Source organism: Rhincodon typus, chromosome 40 (genome assembly GCF_021869965.1).
Source record: "Rhincodon typus isolate 14 chromosome 40, sRhiTyp1.1, whole genome shotgun sequence".
In the NCBI taxonomy this organism is placed as follows: Eukaryota; Metazoa; Chordata; class Chondrichthyes; order Orectolobiformes; family Rhincodontidae; genus Rhincodon; species Rhincodon typus.
The window spans coordinates 12,555,096-12,579,360 of NC_063371.1; the positions used below are offsets into that span (position 1 = coordinate 12,555,096).

General features: G+C 41.1%; 1 protein-coding gene across 1 annotated transcript in view; it reads left to right on the forward strand.

The window, feature by feature from the left end:
• The first annotated feature begins 6,061 nt into the window (after positions 1–6,061).
• Positions 6,062–24,265, forward strand: part of LOC109926765 — a 741,111-nt gene continuing 722,907 nt past the window's right edge. The window contains exons 1-5 of the mRNA XM_048618517.1: positions 6,062–6,161; positions 6,434–6,540; positions 7,673–7,878; positions 15,030–15,158; positions 20,829–20,961. Of these exons, the coding sequence (XP_048474474.1) occupies positions 6,062–6,161; positions 6,434–6,540; positions 7,673–7,878; positions 15,030–15,158; positions 20,829–20,961 (675 nt within the window). The remainder of the gene's footprint in view (positions 6,162–6,433; positions 6,541–7,672; positions 7,879–15,029; positions 15,159–20,828; positions 20,962–24,265) is intronic.

Below are 24,265 nucleotides of genomic sequence, written 5' to 3' on the forward strand. Positions count from 1 at the left end.
CCCTGTTACCCTTATTAAACAATGGAACAACATTAACAATTCTCCAGTCCTCTGGGATCTCACCTGTGGCCAAAGGGGATACAAAGATGTCTGTCAATGCTCCAGCAATTTGTTCTCTCACCTCCCTCAATATTCCGGGATAGATCCCATCAGGAGCTGGGGACATTTTTATCTTAATAATTTTTAAGACGCACAGAACCTCTTCCTTTTTAATAGCAACTTGGCTTAGAAATTCGACACTCCCTTCCCTGAGATCATCCTGCACCAATTCCTTCTCTTTGGTGAATACCGATCAAAGTATTTGTTTAAGACCTCACCTACCTCGTCTGGCTCCACACATACATTACTTCTTTTATCCTCGAGTGGGCCAATACTTACCTTGGCTACCCTCTTGCTTTTTATATATGTATAAAAAGCCTTGGGATTCTCCTTAATCTTGTTTGCTAATGACATTTCATGACCCCTTTTCACCCCTTTAATTCCTTACTTAAGTTCTTTCCTACTATACTTCAAGGTGTTTGTCAGTTTCCATCCTCCTAGTCCTTACGTATACTTTCTTTTACTTTTTCACCAAGGTCATAACATCCCAAGTCATCCAAGGTTCATGTAACTTGCCATACCTATTCCTTCATTCTGGCAGGAACTTACCGCTCCTGAACTCTTATCAACTGGCTTTTGAAATACACCCACATGTCTAATGTGGATTTACCCTCAAACAGCCGCCTCCAATCAACACTCTCCAGTTCCTGCCTAATATTGTTGCAGTATGCCTTCCCACAATTTAACACCTTCACCTGAGGACTCTGTTATCCCTATCCATCAGTAACTTAAAACTCATGGTATTATGGACACTGGTCTCGAAATGCTCCCCTGCTGAAACTTCACTCACCTAGCCAGGATCACTTCCCAAATCAGGTCCGATGTGACCCCTTCCTTGGTTGGACTGATCATATACTGTGTCAAGAAACCCTCCTGAATGGTTTAAAATTCTGCTCCAACCAAGCCACTAGCACAAAGTGAGTCCCACTCAATACAGGGAAAGTTAAAATCACCCACCACAACAACCCTGCTGTTTTAACATCTTTCTAAAATCTGTCTACATGTTCTCTCCTCTAATTCCCACTGGCTGTTGGGAGGCCTGTAGTATTCTCCCAACACTGTGATTTCACCTTTCCTGTTTCTGAGTTCCACCCACATTGCCTCATTGCACGAGTCCTCTGATGTATCCTCCCTCAGTCCAGCTGTGAGATGCTCCTTTACCAGTAATGCAACTTCCCACTCCTTTTACCTCCCTTTCTACCACATCTGAAACATCTAAATCCTGGGATGTTCAACTGCTAGTCCCACCCCTCTTTCAGTCAAGGCTCTGTAATCGCAATAATGTCGCAGTTCCAAGTACTAACCAACGCTCTGAGCTCACCTACCTTGTCAATTATACTTCTTGCATTGAAACATGTGCATTTCAGACCACCTCCCCTGCTCCTTTCAACAGCTTTTTCCTGCCTGTTCTTAGTAATGTTTGCCCTGGTTTCTGTCTCTCCCTCAATTTCTGCATCTGCTCCCCTACTCCTCTGGTTCCCATTCCCCGTCACACTAGTTTAAACCCTCCTCAACCACTCTACCAGTAACTCCCCCTCAAGGATATCAGTCCCGGTCCTGCCTAAGTGTCACCCATCCAGTTTGTCCCACCTCTGCCAGAACTGGTCCCAATGCCCCACTAATCTGAAATCCTCCGCATCACACCATCTTTTCTCCCACGTGTTCATCCTATATATCCTGCTGTTTCTACTCTGACTAGCTCGTGGCACTGGTAGTGATCCTGAGATATCTACCTTTGAGGTCCTACATTTCAACTTTCTTCCTCGTTCTCTATATTATACTTTCAGGACCTCAACCCCTTTTTCACATGTACAATCACAACCAATGTGACCCACGGCCACTGGCTATTTGCCCTCCCTCTCCAGAATGTTCCTGCAACTGCTCCGAGACATCCAAGACCCTAGCACCAGGGAGGCAACATACCATCCTGGACTCTTGTTTGCAAGCACAGAAACATCTATCTATTCCCCTTACGATTGAATCCCCCATAACAATAGCATTTCTATGCCTATTTCTCCCTCCCTCTGCAGCAGAGCCAACCATGGTGCCATGAATTTGGCTGTTGGTGCTTTACCTGAGAGGACATTCACCTCAACAGTATCCAAAACAGTATATCTGTTTTGCGGGAGAATAGCAACAGGAGATTCCTGCACTGCCTGCTTAGCCCTCCTGCTCTGCCTGATGGTCATCCATTCCCTTCCTGCCTGTGGAGACTGAATCTGCGGTGTGACCAGCTCTATATGTGCTATCCACGATGCTCTCCGCCTTGCAAATGCTCCACAGTGTCCCCAGATGCCGCTCCAAATCTGAAATCCAGGCTTCCAGGAGTTGCAGCTGGAGACATTTCTTGCACACATACGGGTCCTGGGCACTGGAAATTTACTTTTTATCGCAGACTGGGATTCTTTTGTCAGAACATTCAACAATTTGATAACTGAAGAAACAATTTGATAACTAAAGCTATACGAGAGTGAAACTAGAGAGAGCACAAAACCAAGCAGTACCATCTCCAGAAGTCTCCAAAAATCACACTGCCAAAATCCAATCAGAACCGGTTCTCCCTTGATTGAAAATTCAACATACAACCATCTGCCAGCCCTGGATTGGTGCTGATTCATCTACTTTGTACTTAGATTCAGTAATTCGGTTAAATTATTTTTCCAGGCCAGTTCCCAACATCCAAAATCTGTCTATTCTTTTCTCTTTTAAACCAAGTTCAAAGTTCAATTCTTTACTTCAAACCAAAATAAAAGAAAAATCAAATTGAAATAGTGATAGTCTGTACAATTATGTCTTGCTAAAACCATGCAAAAGTAAACATGAAATAAAATTAAGGAGAAATGACAGTATTCCACAAATAAGATCTAAAACAGACAGACCACAAGATAGCCCAATCCCCAACTTTACAAAACTAACAAATAGTATGGGAATAGTTATGAATTTCATAAAGTCTATGATCCATGGGCTCGAATGAAAAACATGCAGAGTACAGTTGGTACATTCCCGCTAATTTCTCCAGCCGCTGTGTCGACTCCAAGGTCTACGTGAATCTGTAGACTTTTTAGTTTTGCATCTTTTAATACAATGGACCACAAATGATAAAGAACATTTTTTTTAAGATAACAGGTTTACCAGGATGGCTGCATAATTTCACAGCAACAAATTTGATACCTATAGTAAACTCTCTTTCTGTATCTGTGGGTTCCTGCAATGTGCAAATGATCAGGAGCTAATAATTTGTTTACAAGTGAAGCTGATTATTTCTCAGCTAACTCAGCAGTTGGAACTGGAAACAAGTCAGAAATACAGATGCACAAAGAAACAAAGACACATAAGTGTATTGCAGTTGTTCTCGCCAGCAACAACCGCTTGTTCGCTGCAGTAAAAAAATCCTGTTTAAGCTCAGAAAAAAAAATTTCCTGCAGCAGTGTGACTTTTGAATTAATAAATCTGAAACATGGTCCAAGTGAACTGTCCACTCTGCCATTTACAAACCAGCGGAAATATTCAGAGAGGACAAATGAATATCAACAACCTGGCGAGCCGAAGAAGGATTATCTCAACATCAGAACTGGGAAGCTGAGACCACTGAACTGACTTTCCAGTTTTCCATCTCTGCCAATAATCTATTTTCCAAATTTTATTTGTATAAGTGTGTAAGGGGTAGTTTATATATGTTCTACACCAATCATTTGCAATGAATAACAATCCTTGTTCAGTACAGAAACCTGGCTCATGCTTTCTGTCAACCTTGGTTTGAAAGTTAGGTAAATTGGGGAACGGAGTAGTGGGACTCAATTTGCAATGTGCTACCCTAGTGGCTTGTAATACATATTAATAATTTTACGCCATATTATGATTCCGTTTTTTATTTCTCTCATCACCACAATTCTACACCAGTGGCCACCATAATCTTTCAATAAACCAACTAGATATCTATCTCATCAGCATCATGACATCTTAATATTGTACAACAGTTTCCATTCTAATTCTGATGTTATTCACAACAGTTAAAATGAAATCCATCCTTTTGGTGCTCCAGCAGTTTGTGGTTGAGAGCACTGTTTGTCTGTTCTGGGGGTAAATCAATAACTCTGCATGATTAGGACAATGTCTTCTTTTTAGTGATCCAACAGCAATCTGTTTCAACCTTAGTTGAACACAGTGTTCCGTTGAGGAACAGCTTTTGGAATGTAATCCCTCAACAGTACAATGGATCAAATGGTTGTGTTACGTCTGACAAGTCTTCAAACTAAATTTGTTACAAGCAAAGACACTCCACAATGTAGTCTTTTATTTAATAGGTTCTGTGAGTCAGTCAAAGATTCAAGAAGTGATATTTTTCTGACTCAAACTATATTTGGCAGGTCATACGAAACAATCTGAAAGCTAAATGTCTGTAGAGATGAGAAAATTCTACTTGGCTTGCAGGTGTTTGCTCAAAACTGCTTAATTTTTCTCCTTCAGGTCTCAGTTGGACGTGGCATATCTCTCTCTTACATGTTTACTCCAAAACAAGATTAAAAATAATCAACATTAAAAAGAAGTAATTGAATGAACTTTGGCTTTCACTTCAGTGAACATGAATTCTGCTGATTATACCATTGAGTACAGCTCCTTTATCAGACAGCACATTATTTTTGCAACTGGTACAATTCAGGCTTAGGAATGTATTAACTTGTGTGTCTCTCGTCTTCTGCACCTCCAGAATATCAAGACTATATTTCAGTGAAAAATCCACTCCTTTGCCCAGAAATTTGTTTCTTAATTCTTCATTTGTGGAATGTGGACCTTGTTAGCTAGGTCAGTATTTATTGTTCATTCCTAATTGCCCCAGGGAAAGTGGTGGTGAGCTGCCTCTTGAATCACTCCAGCACTCGGGGGGTGCAGGTACACCTATGGTGCTGACAGAGAGGGAATTGACCAGGAAATGGTGAAGAATAGTCATTAATGATGCAGATATCCCTTCCCTGGAGATGTCATAGAACGCGGTGAGAAGAATGAATAATTGGGTCACTTTTTGCCACCTCAGCAAATAATTTCTGGGTGAGAAGGTCCTTCTCGATTGAGGGCTTCAGGCATTCAACCTCCACTGACCTGCTTACCTGCAGCAGGCGAACAACAAATGTAGGGGGTTCCTGACTGGGAAAACGGGGCAGTGTGCCTGCTGGGTTTGGGAGATGGAAAGTTCCTCCATTTTGCCATTCTGAGAGGGGACATTGAAGGGGAGCAGTCACTTGCTGCTGTAAACTACACTCATAAGCCTTGTCTCCAACTCCCTTCTACCATCCACTCCCTGCAACCTGCACCACTACCCCTGAGACCCTCCATCCCCAACACAAATGACTTACTGTCTCGATGTTCAGCTCTTTTTGGATATGCAGCCTGGAAATTCATTATCTTTGTGAGTGCTGTTGCTTTCGAAGGTGCCTTGGTGAGTTGTTGCAGTGTATCTTTTACATGCCACACACTGGTGTCACTGTGTGCTGATGCTGGAGGGAGTGAATGTTGAAAGTCATGACGGAGCGCTGATTAAGCTGGCTGCTTTACCCTAGCTTGTCTTGTGAATGAATGAATGAATGATTTTGTTGTCACCTGTATTTTACAGTGAGAACAGTAAAATACAGTCAAAATCTTTTCCAATGTTGCTACAATCCAGTGCCATTTTGAATAGTTTTAACAATAAGAAAAAGATGACAGCTTAACCAGAGTCCATCAGTCCTGAGCCAGCTCATCATCAACGACACTTGCGCCGTTCTTCCTCCTCCACTGCTTTGCTGCTGTCTACACTCGACCCAACCAGTGTTGAAGTTGCCACTCGTCAGACAGCATCTTTGCCACTGGATCTACGTCCCCAACATTTCCTATTCAAATATAGCAACCGCCGATTCTGATGCCAGATTCTGTAAGTAACGACTCAATTGTTGCTGCCATGAGGTCCCCACTGGGCTCACTTGGCACCATGAGTCCGCGCTGGGCTCGCTCAAGTCCATCCTGGGCCCTCTTGAGTCTGCGCTGGGGTTCCTTGTCGCTGTCGATGCTACTTGAAGTCAAGACAAGAGGTAAGTAAAAAGAAAAGCAGTCAGAGTGGATGAGCCCCAGTTCAGGAACCCTACTCTGCTGCCATCTTAATGACGATCAAGTAACACTTGATGATGAATGTTACTGGTAATGCACTCATCTAGACATTTGGAGATGAGTTCATGACAGTCCTGACTTGTGACTTGTAAATTGTGAACAAGCAATGGGGGAGACAGGTGAATTACTTGCCGAAGATTTCCTAGCCTCTGGCCTGCTTTTGAAGCCACTGGATTTGTCAGGCTGTTGCTTATAGGTTGCTCACTGACTGATGCTCAGTCTGTGTTCTACACTCCAGGCGGCTCCTCACATCAGAACATTCTTGGTTCTAACTTGGACAAAAGAGTTCAACACAGAGCAGAAGTGAGTGACTTCCCTAGACATCAAGGCTGCATTTGATTGAATGGTGTATCGAGGAGTCCAAGCAGAATTAGAGTCAATGAGAATCAGGAGGAGATACCTCTCTGCTGGTTGGAGTTATAGCTAGCACAATGAGGATGGTTGTGGTTGTTGAAGATCAATCACCTCAGCTCCAGAACATCACTGTACAAGTCCCTCAGGGTAGTGAGGAACAAAGGACTGCAGCAGTACCAGAGGGCAGCCTTACCACCATCTTCTCAATGGCAATTAGGAATGGGCAATAAATGTTTATTTGGCCAGCGAAGTGCACATTCAATGTGTGAATTGAAAAAGGAGGAGAATTTAGCGATGCTAATGCCACTAAGTGTGAAGGAGAGATGGTGAGGATCTCTAGATTTTCTCTCATTCAACCTGATTATTGCCACTCATGCCTGGTGTGAACGTGACTTGCCATTTTTCAGCCCAATCGTCGATACTGTCTCGGTCTTGCTGCTTCAGCATCTGTGAATGACGCTAATCATTGGACAGTCATCAGCAAACATCCCCGGTTCTGATTTTATGATGGAAGAAGGGTCACGGAGGTATCAACCGTGGGTTGGACCTTGGACACTCTCCTGAGGAACTCCCGCAGAAGCTGGAAAGGGCTGATCAAGCCAATCTGAGCCCGGAAAACAGGACCAGATACCAGAAGATGTTGAGTTTTGGGTAAACTGCTGGCTGGGAATTTGCACCGCTGGCCTTTTCACTCTTCCTCTGACACATGCTTTCTTTTATTTGATCGCTTGGGATACACCGATCCCGGGGAAAGCTCACTCAGAAACTCCTCAGACTCTTTGTGATGCCTCCTCTCAGGACACTGAGAGAACCCACACACCCAGAGCCAAAAGAGATTGGCTCAGAGTCAGCTGGTTACGTCTTGCTGACTGGGGGGGCAAAGGGACGAGCTCAAGTTGGTTGCGACTATTTAAATCCCAATCATGGGCTACAGGCCGTCCAAAGGTCTGAGAAACCCAGCAGAGACCACCACCATGGCAGGCGTCGTTGTTGGGAAGGGAGTGGGGCCGGGACAAACAGGCGGGCGCAGCAAGGTGACAGACATCGCTGGCATCCAATCGGCGCCCATCCCCTCTGACAGCTTCGCCAACAGGAAGGCCGGGTGCGCGGTGGGGGGCGGGACCTGCCGCCGACCGTTGGTGTTTGGGCGGCGCGCGCGCCTGTTTTTCGCTTTCGAAAAGCGTTGAGCGCACGGGGACGTTTTTCACACGAAGTTGCAGAGCTGTGCGTATCGTCCAGCAGGCGAGCTCCTTTGGTTTTGTTGAACGGTATTGGACAAATGATGAGGTAAACTGCCCTTATTTTCTCTTGGTGATGGTCTGATACTCAAAACACAATTTTTACGCGCGTTTCGAGCTTGTTGCGGTCGTGCCCATTGCTGTAATTCGCACATTTTTGTTCGCAGGGGGAGTGAGTGTGGTGAAACAGGTGGAATTGCTTCGCGACAAGTTTTCTTTCTTTCAGCACTGGCAGCTTGTGCTAAAAATACAATGTTTGCTTCGTGCCAACTCTTGGTCTCTCTGTCTGTCACTGTCTTGATGGAATGACATAAGCTGCCTTCGGCCGCCTGATACATTTTTTGTCTTTATTTTCATACTTCGCCCTGAAATTTACGCACCGCTCAGCAAAGAGGGTTCTGTGTTTGTTGGCAACGGAACTGTCAACATGAGGAAAAGTTCGTTCGGGATCGGATATTCCTGTCTGCATGTTGTCCCAAGGCGGATCCCACAGAAAGACACAGAGAAGCATTGTTGGCAAACCTTTCCTGACAGCAGAACGTTCAGAGAACTCAAAATGGTCCGGAAGAAAGATGGACCTACGTTTGCACACACAGCCTTTCCCAACCTGCAGATGACCTAGTGCTTGGCTGTTCGTGGGAAACAGCGCAGCCAGTTTCTGCACAGCAAGATCCTACATGCAGCACGCTGATTAGGAGCAGTGAATCTGTTCTTTTTTCGTTATGTTGGTCAAAGGATAGATTTGGTCGAGGACATGGGGAGAACTCCCCACTTCTTTAAGTTAGTGCAATGGGATTTTTTTTCCTCCAGCTCAGGTATTCTGAGTTTAAAGTCTCATCCAGAAGAAAACAACTGAACCACCTGAAGCTCTGAAAATCTATCTCCCAGCTGTAACCACCACCACCAACCTAAATATTTGCATTTCTTGTTGCTACCTGAAGACACTGCTTTAAATTGACATGCAGGCAAAATACTGCCGCTGCTTGAAATCTGAAATAAAAATGCAAAGTACTGGGGAAACTCAGCAGGTCTGGCAGCATCTGTGGCGAGAGAAAGAGAGTTAACTCTTGAGTCCAGCCTGCCTCCTCTTCAGAATAGTTTTACTCCTTCAAAACTGATCCTTTCCAAAGATTTCCTGAGAATGGTTCGGCATTAAGTTTTGTTTGGTAAAGCTCTGAGTGACAATATTGCTGCAGAAATACAAAGAGTTGTTGTTTGTTACTGTTTGTTTTGTTTGAACAAAAATGCCTCAGCTTTGGCCATTATGTTGCCATTTGTTGATTGTCAAAACACCACTGACGTTTCCCTGACATGGATACTTCAGGAGATGATGGTGATATTTACATACAAAGCACCCCATCTAACTGTCATAGTTTCACTGGGGTCCATGAATTTCTTCACATACACGCAGTTCAGATCTGATGCCAGCCTTTTTCTATGAGGACACTAATCCAGATATCAAGTCCCTTGAAGTTTTCAGTTTCATATTGTTGGTAATACCTTCTTGAGGTCTTCTGGATGATCACTCTTTTAAAGTAGCGTTTCAAAGAAATGGTTTTTAGTTGGTCTGAAAATTGGCATTCTCCAGCTGCAAAATTTGGCACTTGAAAATCAGGAAGACAGTAACACTTCTTGAATTTTGTTGATCAACATACTGAACCCACCAGTTGTACACTTTGAATTAGAATTAAATTTTATAGTTATTTGTACTCAAGCATTGGAATACATGAGTACAGTGAAAAGTGTACCAAGTTGCCATTCTCCAGTACCATCTTGGTTACAAAACCAGAATTTAAAAAAGGTAAGAGAGACATCCAGATCTTAAAGCCTAAGTCTTATCTCCATAAAGGTTTTTGGAACCACCAATGTTGGCACTCAGGCCTAGCTATGGCCTAGAGTCTTGGTCAGCCTGTGGGTCTCTCGTTGATCAATCGCAGGTGCTGTATTCTTGATGCCACTACCTCCTGCAGTCATTGTAGGAGCTTTGCTGCCACTTGAAGCCAGTTTCTCTGAGTGGTAAAACGTGATGACGAGGGATTATTCAAAAATTAAATTAATACCGTAGTTGACAAAGCCCAAGGTGGCCCAGCTAGCAATTTGTTTGCACTTCACACCCTTTCGTTCAATCAGCAGGACCCGGAAGCATTTCAAAAACAACGTATTTGTGTCCATTTGCACTTTGGCACTGGACCCCAAACCATCACTTCTGTTTTCAATTCTTTTCTCTTCATTCCTCTCTCCTTATTATCATGTGTGCTTTCATTTCTCTTCTCTTGGGGATGCTGTCCCCATACATTCCTTCCCCACCCATACAGTATTCCTAGACCTTCCTAGTCTTATGTTGCCACATCAAGCATGACTCCCTTTGAGATAAGCTGACAGTTCCCTGCTGTACTTGTTATGTTTTGAAGGTCTAGATGCTTCCAAAAGGACAGGAACCCTAATTACCACATTTTCCTCCCTCTCTTTATTTTTTTACCCAAAACAGCTCATGGAGACTATTCTTGACAATATTCTCCCCACGAAACTTGTCCCTGACAGTAGTGACCCTGTGCTTGTGGCCAGTGGATGAGTCATTTTTGTTGCCTCCCCAACCCTTCTCATGGTGATCGTTCACTCATAAATAAAGTCCTTGCTGTCTGTGCATTTATTCTGGGTGATTTGATTGATGTTGTGGCCTTGGTGGAACTATGGCTGAGAAGTGATGACACTTTTCTTATATATGAAGCTATTCTGCCACATGCTTTGCACAGACGGTCGGCGTGTTATTATCGAGTCATGGAGTCATACAGCATGGAAACAGAACCTTCAGTCCAACTAGTCCATGCTGACCATGTTCCCAAACTAAACTAGTCCCACCTGCCTGTGTCTGGGTCACATCACTTTTTGGTCTGCCCGCTCCACCGCTGACACTTTTTGTCCCAGTTGTAAAGTTATATAGCATAGAAATGGATCCTTCGGTCCTACTCATCCATGTTGACCAGGTATCCTAAATTGATGTGGTCCCATTTGCCAACATTTAGCCCATATCTCTCCAAACCCTTCCTGTTCGAATATCTTTTAAATGTTGTAATTGTACCCATCCCCGCCACATCCTCTGGCAGTTCATTCCATACACACACCATGCTCTGCGTGAAAAAGTTGCCCGTCAGATCCATTTTAAATGTCTCCCCTCTCACCTTAAACCTATGCTGCCTAGTCTTGGACTCCACTAGCCATGCCCCACATGGTTTTAGAAATCTTGAGAAGGTCACCCCTCAGCCCCCAACGCTCATGGGAAACATGTCACAACCTATTCTGCCTCTCCCTATGGCTCAAACCCTCCAACCCTGCCACCATCCTTATAAACCTTTTCTGCATCCTTTCAAATTTAACAACATCTTTCCTGTAGCAGGGAGACGAGAATTGAACACAGTATTCTGTAAGTGGTCTAACCAATGTCCTGTACAGCCGCAGTATTACATTCCAACTCCGAAAAAAAATTTAAAAAGTATGAAAAATATGAAAGAAATGACAGGGAAAGAGAACTCTGGAGAGGTTATTAAAGTCTCCAGCACAGACACAAATAGGACAGAGTGTTTGGAAAGGGCTAGCAATCAAACACTGGAAAAATGAATGACAATGAGAAGAGGGAGGGTTAATACAGGACTGAAGGTGTTATATCTGAATGCACGCAGTATAAGGAATAAGGTAAATGAGCTTCTGGTGAAGATCGAAATTGGCAGGTATGATGTGGTGGGCATCACGGAGACGAGACTGTAAGGGGATCAGGATTGGGAACTGAATACCCAAGGATATATATCCAATCGAAAAGATAGGCAGGTGGGCCGAGGGAGTAGGGTTGCCTTATTTGTGAGAAATCAAATTAAATCAGTAGGAAGAAACGAAGTAGGGTCAGATGGTGTAGAATCTGTGTGGGTAGAATCGAGGAACTGCAAAGGTAAAAGAAACCATAGTTGGACTTGTGTGCCGGCCTCCAAACAGTAGTCAGGAGCTGGAGTGCAAGCTACACCAGGAGATAGAAAAAGTGTGTAAGAAAGACAAAGTCAGAGTGATCATGGGGGATTTCAATATGCAGGTGGACTGGGAAAATCATGCTGGTAGTGGATTGCGAGAAAAGGAGTTTTGTGGAATGTCTACGAGATGGCTTTTTGGAGCAGCTTGTGGTGGAGCCCACAAGGGAACAGGCAATACTGGATTTAGTGTTGTGCAATGAGGCAGACTTGATAAGGGAGCTTAAGGTAAAGGAACCCTTAGGAGGCAGTGATCATAAGATGATAGAATTTACTCTGCAATTTGAGAGGGAGAAGATAGAATCATAGGTAACAGCATTACGTCTGAATAAAGGTGACTACAGAGGTATGAGGGAGGAGCTAAGCAGAATTGACTGGAAGAGGAGTCCAGTAGGAAAGAACAGCAATAGCAGGAGTTTCTGGGATTAATTCAGGAGATGCAGCAAAAATTCATCCCTCGGAAAAAGAAGCATGGTACAGGGAAGATGAGGCAACCATGGCTGACTAAAGAAGTCAGAGATAGCATAAAAGCAAAAGAGAAAGCATATAATGTGGCGAAGGGCAGTGAGAAACCAGAGGACTGGGAAGCATACAAAGATCAACAGAGGGCAACAAAAAAATAAATAAGGAAGGAGTAGATTAAATATGAGGGTAAGCTAGCCAGTAATATAAATGAAAACTTAAGAGTTTCTTCAGATATATAGAGGACAAAAGAGAGGCAAAAGTGGACATTGGACCACTGGAAAATGACGGTTTAGTAGTGGGGAACAAGGAAATGGCTGAGAAACTGAATAATTACTTCGCGTCAGTCTTCATGGTGGAAGACGTGAGTAATCTCCCAAAAATTCAGGGGGCAGAGCTGAGAATGGTGGCTATCACCAAGGAAAAGGTGCGAGTAAAACTGATTGGCCTGAAGGTGGACAAATCACTTGGACCAGATGGACTACACCCCAGAGTTCTAAAGGAGATAGCTGAAAAGATAGTGGAAGCGTTAGTGGTGATCTTTCAGGAATCGCTAGAGTCAGAGAGGGTCCCAGAGAACTGGAAAATCACTAACGTGACACCCCTGTTTAAAAAGGGAGTAAGGCAAAAGACGGAAAATTATAGGCCGATTAGCTTAACCTCGGTCGTGGGTAAGATTTTGGAGTCCATTGTAAAGGATGAGATTTCTGAATATTTGGAAGTGTATGGTAAAGTAGGGCAAAGTCAGCTTGGTTTCATCAAGGGGAGCTCATGCCTGACACAACTGCTAGAATTTTTGAGGAAGTAACAAGCAGGGTAGACCAAGGAGAGCCAATGGATGTTATCTATCTGGACTTCAAGAAGGCCATTCAGAAGGTTTCTGAATGTACAGGACCTCCAGCAGCAGGTCCCAATGGTCATGCCATCTTGATGTGCAATCTTGATGTGATTTGATAAAATATGTCAACACTTAAAACTTACAGTATTTTCCTTCACAGCTTGGCAATGGGTAATTGAAAGGGAGGAAAACACCCCATTTGATTGAGATTGCTCTCCTTTTTTAAACTAATTCTCTACATATTTCTGAGAATGTGTTACCTGAATTTGAGTATGTTCTCATTTGATTGTGACATATGTGTACATGCAGCAGGAGTTACAAATGAGAAAATAAAGAGAGCATTTAGCAGCATCTTTCATGACCACACACCCTCCCAAAATGCAGTCAGTCAAGTACTTTTGGAATGACATAGATTTGATGGATAGTGTTTAATAAAGGAACTATAGTTGAGGTTTTTCCTCTCCCAGACTTGGAGCTGAAGACGTTGATTGTGATGGCCTGACCAACTGATACCTGTAACACTTGTCTTCAGCAAAGGTGAATACTTCAGCTTTGCTGTTTGGAGTGCAGAGTATTTAACACTAGTTTGGGCATCAAAATTTTGTCATCACGAGTTGCACCGGTACTGTGCATGACTTGGATTAGCCATTCAGCTGGCATTTCTTTAGTTTGATAAGAGGAACATGAAAAAGAACTTGAGGGGCCACTGATGCATTGTGTGCTTAGGCAGGCATCATGAATGAGTTCAGAACTGGGTTTGTAAGGAGACACTGTTATCATACACAAAGTCAAATTACTGCAGATGCAAGTACTGCAGGCCTGAAATATATTAAGAGCGTGTTTGAAATGCCAGTAGGTCAAACAGCATCTGTGGAGAGACCCAGCATAACCATTCCATGTTGGTGCCTTTTTGTATGAAAAGTAAGTTCAGATTTAGTGGTGTGGGGGATAAAACACCCAAAGATAGACTTTGATCGAGTGAAGCCAGGGAAAGATTAAATGACAAAAGATTTGCAATAATGGCAAAAGAGGATGGTAATAGAATAAGTCAAGAAATGAAAAGTGGATAAAAATGGGTATAAGTGATAACAGGAGAAACAGCATGTGCTGTCTGAAATATTGGGATCACTGGTTGTGTCCTGAAATTGTTGAATTTAATCTTGAGTCTAAATGAGAAGTGAATGAACTGCAGATGCTGGAAATCAGAAACAAAACCAGAAATTGCTGGAAAAGCTGAGCAGGTGTGGCAGCATCTGCAGAGAGAAATAACAGTGAATATTTTGGCTGCATTGACCCTTGGAACTACTCAATTTTGAAGAAGGATCACTGGATTCAAAATATTAACTCTGGTTTCTCTCCACAGATGCTGCCAGACCTGCTGAGCTTTTCCAGCAATTTCTGTTTTGTTGGGGGTATGGTGTTTGCTCAATTAGGTTGTAAAGTGATGGAACATATGATACAAATTGAAACTGACAAATCTTTGCCAACCTGTCTGCCCTCAATTACATTGGTTCACAGCTTTGTCCAGCAAACATCAAACAAGATGGTGGATTCATAAAGTTGTTAGAATTTGAAATAGTCACCAAATTATTAATCAGAGTAGTGCAAAGTGATACTTGGCCAGATTAACCAATAACCTGTCTGAAATGAGAAAGGCACTTTTGTAAAAATAATGCAGGGCAAGCAAAGTCAAAAATATTTTTCTTACTGAAATATAGTGTGCCGTGGAAAAAAGGTATTAGCATGATCTGAATATGAAATTTCCTGTCAAATTTAGGACTGCAATATCAGATTGTAATCATCTGGACTTATTGTTTCTGTGTGCTAAAGAGTATTTCATAAGATTTGACAGGCAGTTGAAGAATAAGTGTAATTTTTGTTTTTCAGCATGATGTGGCCTGTGACTCTTCTGTGGGTTGGACTGGACATTCTTTTGTATCAGGAAGTTGCTTCTTTGATGAATGACGAAGAAACTATGTGTATTATTGAAAAAATTAGCGACGATAGCATTTGCAGGTAAGTAGGAGCAAAAGCATGATTGAGTAACCCCAGACTTAGCATGTGATTAGCTGCTGAAATGAAGACATTTGTAAATCACAATTGGGGACAAGCAATTGATTGAAAATAGTACTTGCACTGCTTATATTCATGTTACACTGATGACATTCTGATTGAAAGAGACATTTTTTAACATAGGTAGAGATTTGGCTGAAATGCAAGTTGCGTTTAATAATTGTAGTGCATTCTGTTCACAGTTAACCCAATGTCTGCCTTTTGTCATTTCTTTTACTTTGATTTTTATTCATTCATTGACAGGATGAGAGCGTCGCTGGCTAGGCAGCATTTACTACCCATCCCTAATCGCCCAGAGGGCAGTTCAGAGTCAACCATCTTACTGTGAGTCTGGAGTCACATGTAGGCCAGACCAGGTAAGGATGGCAGTTTCCTTCCCTAAAGGACATTAGTGAACCAGATGAGATTTTCTGACAATCGATTCATGGTCATCATTAGATTGTTAATTCCAGATATTTTATTGAATTTAAATTCCAGCATCTGCAGTGGTGGGATTAGAACCCAGGTCCCCAGACCATTATCTGGGTCTCTGGATTAACAGTCCAGCAATAACACCACTAGGCCATCACCTCCCCTTTACTTTGATGTTCATTTGTTCATGTATCTTCTGGAGTGATTTCTGTTTCTTCCTGTCATTATTTGACACTTTAATTTAAATGTTCTTGAAAGAGGAAAAACAATGTCTGTCAGGAATAAATCAAGTGAGGAACCCCTTTCAAAAATTATTGTCACAATGGGTAGGCGATGGCCTACTGATATTATGACTAGACTATTGATGCAGAGACCCAGGTAATGTTCTGGGGACCTAGGTTTGAATCCTGCCATGGCAAACGGTGGAATTTGAATTGAATAATAATCTGGAATTAAGAGTCTAATGATGACCATGAAACCATTGCCAATTGTTGGGTTCACTAATGTCCTTTAGGGAAGGAAATCTGCCACCCTTACCTGGTCTGGCCTACATGTGACTCCAGATCACAGCAATGTGGTTGACTCTTGACTGCCCTCTGGGCAATAAATGCTGGTCCAGCCAGCGATGCCCACATCCCATGAATGAAATGCTTGGTGTAAGATGAATAATGAATGTTGCAAGTTGTAATGACATGCACGCGATAATTCCAAAAAAAAGGTAGGGTTAATGGCGAATATAAATATCATCCACTTGTTAAAACTAAGGAAGTTTTCATTCTGGTAAGATCCTTTGCTCCCCTTTTGATTTAATGAAAGCCAAGGAAGTTGACTTTGTGGCATTCTGTGAGGTCTGATTTAATCTTCTGCAGACCATTATTAAGTTTGCAGAAATATCTTCGCGATTCTTAGGCCAACTTATTTTTATTCCTGTTTGCCATCATATACAGACCGAAATATTGGCACAGTCAGCACCCAGGAATATCTGAGAACACTTAGCAGAAGCTGACAGGGTCATTGTTCACTCAAGGAACGAGAGACATAGCTTCACAGTATAATTGAAGTGTAGGTATCATGTGAAGCTATTAACTGAAGCACAAACAAGAATGGTGAGAAAGGCAACAAAGTGATAATTAAATATGGGGACAGGAGTAGGCCATTCAGCCCTTTGAGCCTTTTCACCATTTGGAGAGATCATGGCTGATCTGCAACCTGACCCCAATTACCTGCCTTTGGCCCATGTCCCTTAATACCTTTGCTTAACAAAAAGTTATCTCACTCAGATTTAAAATTAACAACTGATCCAGCGTTGACTACCCTTTGTGAAAGAGAGTTCTTTCTGAACCTCTCCCAATCTTTGAGTGTAGAAATGCTTCCTAGCATTTCTCCTGAACAATGTGGCCCTAATTCTCAGACTATGGGAAGCACGGTGGCTCAGTAGATAGCACTGCTGCCTCATAGCACCAGGGACCTGGGTTCGATTCCATCCTCAGACGACTGTCTGTGTGATGTTTGCATGTTCTCTCTGTGTCTGTGTGGCTTACTGCCGGGTGCTCCGGTTTCCTCCAACAGTCCAAAGATGTGCAAGTTAGGTGGATTGGCTGAATTGTCCATAGTTTTCAGGGATGTGTAGGTTAGGTACATTAGCTATGGGAAATACAGGGAAAGGGTTAGGGGATAGGTCTCGATGGGATGGTCTTCAGAAGGTCTTTGTGGACGTGTTGGGTTGAATGGCCTGTTTCCACACTGGGGATGCTGTGGTGATACTCTATGCCCCCTTGTTCTAAAATCCCTGTGCAGTGGCAATAATGGGCAAGATAAAGCTCTAAAGATTATGTGTGATTTTACACAGCATTAGAATGTAAGTAGAGTCTCTTAGCAGAGTGAAAAGGACAGCTTCTTTGAGATGCAGTGAACTGTGCTTGAATGGACTAAACCTGAACGTTTCAGTGAATAAGACATGTGCACGCGCAGACAGTGGTTCAGAGACATAACCGTAAATTTCTGCACCCGCAAAACCATTGTACTTTCTTTGTCATACTGCAAAAACTAGGGATTTGTTTATTTTGTAACAGATTACTGTTTCTGCATCTTGTTGAAGTCATATTGTTATGGACTAGTTATTATTTCTAAGTATTGTGGATAATTTGTGCTTTTGATTTTTAGCTAGTGTAGAGAAGAGTAAATTATCATGTTGAAAAGATCTGTTAAGGTTTTGGATGTAACATCGTGCTTCTGATGGGACTGGTACTTTTAATGTATTGTAAAATTGTAATTTTTGAGAAATGCCGGTTATATAATTGTGCGTTTGATGGTATAATTTCATATAAATGCTGAGCACTAACTATCAATGAACCTGGAGTATATTACTTTTAGGCAGATGATACAAAAGAAAGAATGAAAATTGTGACTTTATGACTCAAAAAGACCCAGAGGCTAATCAGGTACACTTCTCATCTTTTCTCTTCATGAACCTTCAGATCTCATGTCATTTTCTTATTTTCTGTAATACTTTTATATTTCTCATTTGGAAACAGCTATCAAGTTCCCTTTTTGCTGCATCTTAAATTGTTACAGTCTCCCTGGTGAATAAAAAAAACTGTCAATATTGGTTGTGGCATAACTTTCCATAATTTTACTATCTGTGTTAGGTTTTTCTTCACTAATCCAAACAATTGTGAAACCTTCTTCAATTCTTTGATTGCTCTTCAGCAACTCCCCACACAACACAAACCTCCTTGTTAAGATCCGAGTGAAACTTTCTTCAAGGTTTGTAGATTCTTCATTGACCCTTGTTTTCCACGAGCAAAAACTTTGCCAATGAGTATATGTGTCTTTGAGCACATGTCCTGGAAATTCATGCCATCTATGTCAACAGCATTTTCTTTATTGACCGTCTGTTACTTCTTCAAAAAAAACTCCAATTCAGTCAAAATGTGATTTTTCATGAAGTTTTTACGTTTTTTCATGAATTTTCATGCATGTTTTCTTTAGCCCATATTTTCCCAAGGAAATGTTCATTTTGTGTTGAATGATTGTTTCCAGAAGTTTCCCAGCACTCCCAATTTTAAGTGCGGTTAACAGCAGCCTTTCAGGAGCAGATATGTTTCCATTTGAAGGTTTCTGATGAGAAATTTCAATGAAGTTGTGCTCCTCAGTGTCACCTTGTCTTGTTGATTATAGAACACTGCTTAATGATGATGCCACATTAAATGCTGAGCAAATTAACTTATATTTAAGTGACTTAACAACATCAGCAAGGGTATCTCCTGCGCTCTTGCAATGTAAACGTGAAAGTGGACACTGGACCTTCCTTATCCATTTCATTGGAAGATGCTGTATTGTCCACTTTAACACAAACTATTCCGTGATTCAGTTTGCATCTCAAAGACTGAGATCCTGTAGTAGCTTATTTGTACCACAGGGTGGTACAGATGTGCTTTGAATTTCTTCATTCTCAGTTGCACCTCTGGCATCTGCTAAAGTCAAACAAAGGAGACTTTTGTTTGCAGTACAACGTTTTCAAAATTCAGAATTCCGTGTACTTAATGATTGATTGCTTCTGTATTTGTACTCTGGGTAAAACCTGAACCTTGACTTTAGATCTGACTCTATGATTAATTCAAAACCATACATTTGTGTTTTCTTGGAGTAGCTTTCAAGAATCAATCGTGTTTAGGTCATAAAAAGAATTGACTGAATTTGGATATGGCTACTAATAGCAACAAAGATTTTGCCATTGGACTCTCCCACCATCACATCATTCTTTTCTGTCCTGTAATTAGAGTGTGCAATTGTTCTTAGGTGTCAGATACAGCAGTAACATGTTTTACCCTTGCTCTGTAGTGGCATCTTGTGTAAAAAGTAAAAACATGATATGATTCGAGCATGTTGTGTAACATAATATGTATATGTATCTCTTTGAGACAGCAATACAATTCACAAAACAGAATGAGATGATTGACGGGTGATTTGATATTTGATATTATTGTCAGAAGGTGAAAAGCTAGTCGGTGCATGAGAAGAGCTCCCCAGTCTTCTGCAAGCAGTGCTGTGGATCTTTAACCTTCACTTAAATAAATTGATTTAACCGAAGATGACTTTTCCAGAAGTTTAACAGTTTTGACTGGAAAACATAGCAAAACAACAGTGTTTGCATTTATATTGTGCCTTTAGTGTGTTAAAACGACCAAAGACACTTCAAAGGAATATTATAAGGCAAGATTTGACAGGGTGACATGTGGGTATATGTGACGAATTGACTAAAATCTTCAACCGAAGAAGTAGATTTTTGAGACAGTTAGTTTTGAAGGAAGAAGGAGAATAAGACCTGGTGGGATGTAGGGAGGGAATTCCAGAAACTTGGACTTTGGCAGCTGTAAATATTTCAGGTAACACTGAATAGGCCAGAATTAGAGGAACTCATAGGCCTCTGAGGATTGTGGGGCTGGCGTAGCTTGTACAAAATGGGACAGCTGAGCTGTAAGTGATTTGAAAACAAGGCTGAGAATTTTCAAATTGAAGTGTTGCCAAAACAAGGTCTGTTAAGTCAGAAAAAAACAGGGGTGATTTGGACTGTGCTAGCTAGGACAGAGGCAACAAAGAGGTTTGAATGTTGGAAATCTTTTGAAGGTATTACACAAGAATGTTCACATAGGCAATGTACTTAAATCTTGATGTGAGCTTTGACCCTACTGCAGTCGAGGGCAATTTTTGTCACGCTTTTGATAATGTAAGGAGGAACATTGGAAACCTTGGCTAGGAGTTTTACATCTTCATTTGCTGAATGCCAAATTCAGTTTGTTGTTTCCAGTGTTCCATGTTTAGTTTTGTTGATCATCCTGTTTGGAAATGTTATGGCAAACCTCTGCGGCACGTGCATCATGAACCTGGCCATTCTGGCCCAGAGGTAGGAACCCATTTCCACTCTTAGTTAGTTATAATGAACAAAGTTATCAGATGCAAAAACAGAAATTGCTGGAACAGCTCAGCAGGTCTGGCAGCATCTGTGAAGAGAAATCAGAGTTAATGTTATGGGTCCAGTGACCCTTCCTCAGATGTTGGAGAATCTCTGTGACAAGACAGTTGATTAAAATAACAGTTTGGACTTCATCATCAGAATTAAAAATTTTAGAGATTTTTACAATTCTGCACCTTCCATTCTGTCCGCAATTAGACTTAGGAAAATATTTTCTTTATTTTTAGAGGGGAGCTCCTTGTGATTTATCCAGATTTGGGAAATGCAGCCTGTGCTGTCATCCCAAGATGCCGTCAGTTTCGAAGACTGCTGAGTGAAGAATGGGGAGAACCACGTGTAAAATTTGTTCAAGCTAAGAAGGTATCAAATAAGCATGACTTCTAGTGCTGTTTTTAATTTTTGTCCAAGATTTCAGCTGAAGTGATTAACGACTCGTTGTTTTGAAGGGTTATTCTGTCAGTGACTTATCTCTATGCATAGTAACATTTTTTGAGGTGAGAAGAGAAAAGTGGACAATGAACTGCAAGAATTGTAGAATAACAGTAAAGTTAGCTGTACTTGGAATAAATAACCTTTTAGAATAGGGAGTTATTTCAGTTCAATGAAGTAAATTCTAATTTACAGTTAGCTCTGTCTTTATACCATAGAGTGATGCAATTGTCTCCAGAGTGTACCAAATTGCTTTCTCTTTGTCTATCTACAATGATATATGTGCCACGAGCACTGTATTTCATTACTTCCATTTTGGATAAAACTTAATTCATACTTTATGAAATAAATTAAAATTTGCATATTATAATTAGATTTTAGGCCCAGTGCCATATTTCAGGGTTGGATTTGCTGCCAGTTATCCTTAGTACTATACTTTTGGGGTATTCAACCAAGTTGATGATGCACCTGAAAGTTAAAAGTGATGGATTGAGCAGATGTTTGAGCACGATTTGATGCAAGAATCAAACCAGGTCAGAGGCTATACATCGTGGGCAGTCACAGTTGCTTGCAATCTTGCGGGGATATGATATGGAGCTGGGTCTTGGGGAGTTAAGAGGATGGGGTTATCAGGCTGATGAGCTGGGTCTTGGAACTAAGGCTGCAGGCAATGGCAAATTGGGCTGAACTAATAATGGGTGAAAGCTGCAAACCTTGGTGTGGATGGAGTTGGGCGGGTGAGGATGGAGTTGAACTGCATTCCAGCCTCAGACTGAGGTTACTTTCAGGAATTGAAGCGCTCTTGAAGGTACAGAGTCGACTTAGGCTTCAGTCTCTACAACACAAGGACGGTGTAGTGGAACTTTCTGTTATGGATCTATCCATTTAAAGCATTGTTTTCTCTGGGACTTGTGCATCACATAATCTTCAACATATAATCAACATCAGTGATCAGTTAATTAAAAGAAAGTGGACAGGCTCACGCACATACTTAATTATTTGTATTCTTGAACACTAACAATGATCAACTGGAATTTGTTTTGTTAATCCCCATGATTTGAGTACACCAGTTTAGATTTAATAGCTGCTGAAGCCTAATTTCTTCCCCTCGATGTTTTTAAACAATTAAGTAATGATTTGATGGTAAATGGACCAGAGAGTGAGATTGAAGGGGAAATAATGCAACAGTAGATGGCAATAGAACAATTGAATTTCACTCAGGGTTCCTCTGAACAGAATGACGTGATTTCTTTGTAACTTACTCCTTCCTGTGGGTTCTCTGGAATGTGCTGAACATAGATTTGCTTCATTAATCACCTGCAGGTTGTTATTCAATAAACATGTCCGAGGAATGTGACAATCTTGTATCATTGCAATTAAAAATATAAGGCATAGAACACTTCCAAGTCAGCGGCAGGGAAAAAAAGTCGTGACATTGCTTCTTATGCATTATCATCTAAATCAGGTAGTGATTTTTAGAACTTTAAATTCTGATTCAAATTACTGTGTAAGTTTGATTCTGAAAGTTTGTGATACCATCTGAATATAGTAATTAAACTAATGTGTTACAATCATTTGTAAGAATCCATTATTCTCTTAATAACAAACACATTTTAGACTGAAGCTCCAAATGAAATTGTTTTTGGACCCCTGCAGTTGTGTTCTGGCATTTTTAAATGACTGTTTTATGGGATATGTTCAAACTCCTTATTGAGCATTTTGTGTTGAATGCTTCTAAAAGTCCAGTGTTTAACACCGGTGAATGCAGAATTACAGATAGGTGCCTGTTTTTGTTGTTGATTAAGTTTTTGTTGTCTTACTATTTTGTATTGTTGTCTGTCTACTTCATTTGTTCTTCAAGAAGATTATTGAACTGATACGTGAAGGCAAACATTCTTTGTGAAGAAAATTGCATGAACTGGATGGAGTGCCTCTGTCTCATGACCAAAATCAATTTTCACACGTAACAATTTTACTTGCAACTTCATTTCATTTCTTAATGGTTGTATAATAACATTTTGATGGCCAATAAAAATAAGCATATTTCCTGTTGTGGCAGTTTGAGATAACTACTAAAGGATGTCAAATAACACAAAATCTCACAGTCAAATATGAATCACGTCACAGTTGCTACTTTATTTAATAAGGATGAAAGATTTGTTCAAGAAGTTAACAGGACAGGGTCGTTTTGTGTTTGAAATACACATCGTCATATTTGCCTGTTTCGGTTTTGTTTAATTTTCCAATTTTGTTTAGAAATCCTGTGGGGTGGGAGGGGAGGCAGATAATGTTTTGTGAAGGTAGATTTCCTGTCAAATACATTTTTGAGGGAAAATTGTGATTTTTAACACTCTTGGGAAACCTGGATAAGAATATTTGCAAGTCTTTCGTCGAGTCTTCAGTTTCATCTTATGGGACAACTGCAATAGATACCTTGACATAAAAATATTTGGTTGTGTCAAATCTGGGACACTTAAATCAATATAGAGGATTATACAAGTATTTTCATTTGCACGAATAAACTGATACCAAGTTACCACTTTTAAATATATCAATAAATACCAAATAATGAACAGGGGGGAAAAAACAATTCATTCTCATTCTTGATTGTGCGAGTTCACGGAGGATTTTATATTTGTGGTTATGCTCATGCGTTTAACTTTCTGACAAAGTTGAACCCAGGAGTGCAATTTTGAGCACATTATTAGGGCAACTTCCAGATTGTGCTGAAAGCAGAAACTGCATAAACATTTCACCAAACAATATGTTGAATTCTTTGAACAGGTTTTTTTTGTCTAAATTGTAAGATTGCCAAGTAACCATGTCAGTTGTGTTTTAGAATCTTTGTCATCTCCTCAAATGTTGGGGCTAAGCACTTTATTTGGTTAATGCGACCAACATTTTGGCTTTTACGTACAACTCGGTTCGTCAGGTACGAACGCTCAAGCTTGCAAGTTATGTGTTTTAGGATAGTACAAAACTGTCAAGTGTTGCTGGTGCTAGAATAATGTAAATTGGTGTTAATTCTGTTGGGAGTTTGATGGGGAATAATAAAACATATTTTTCTCACTTTTCAACTTATTTTCATTGATTTTCCTGAACTTTTATTACCAAAGTAGCTGAGGTTGGTAGATGGAAAACTGCCGCACAAAGAGATGAGAAGACAGCTGAATGAGAAGACAACAAATTTGGGCAACAGATGTACTTTTTATTGTGGAAATATGTTATTTGCATA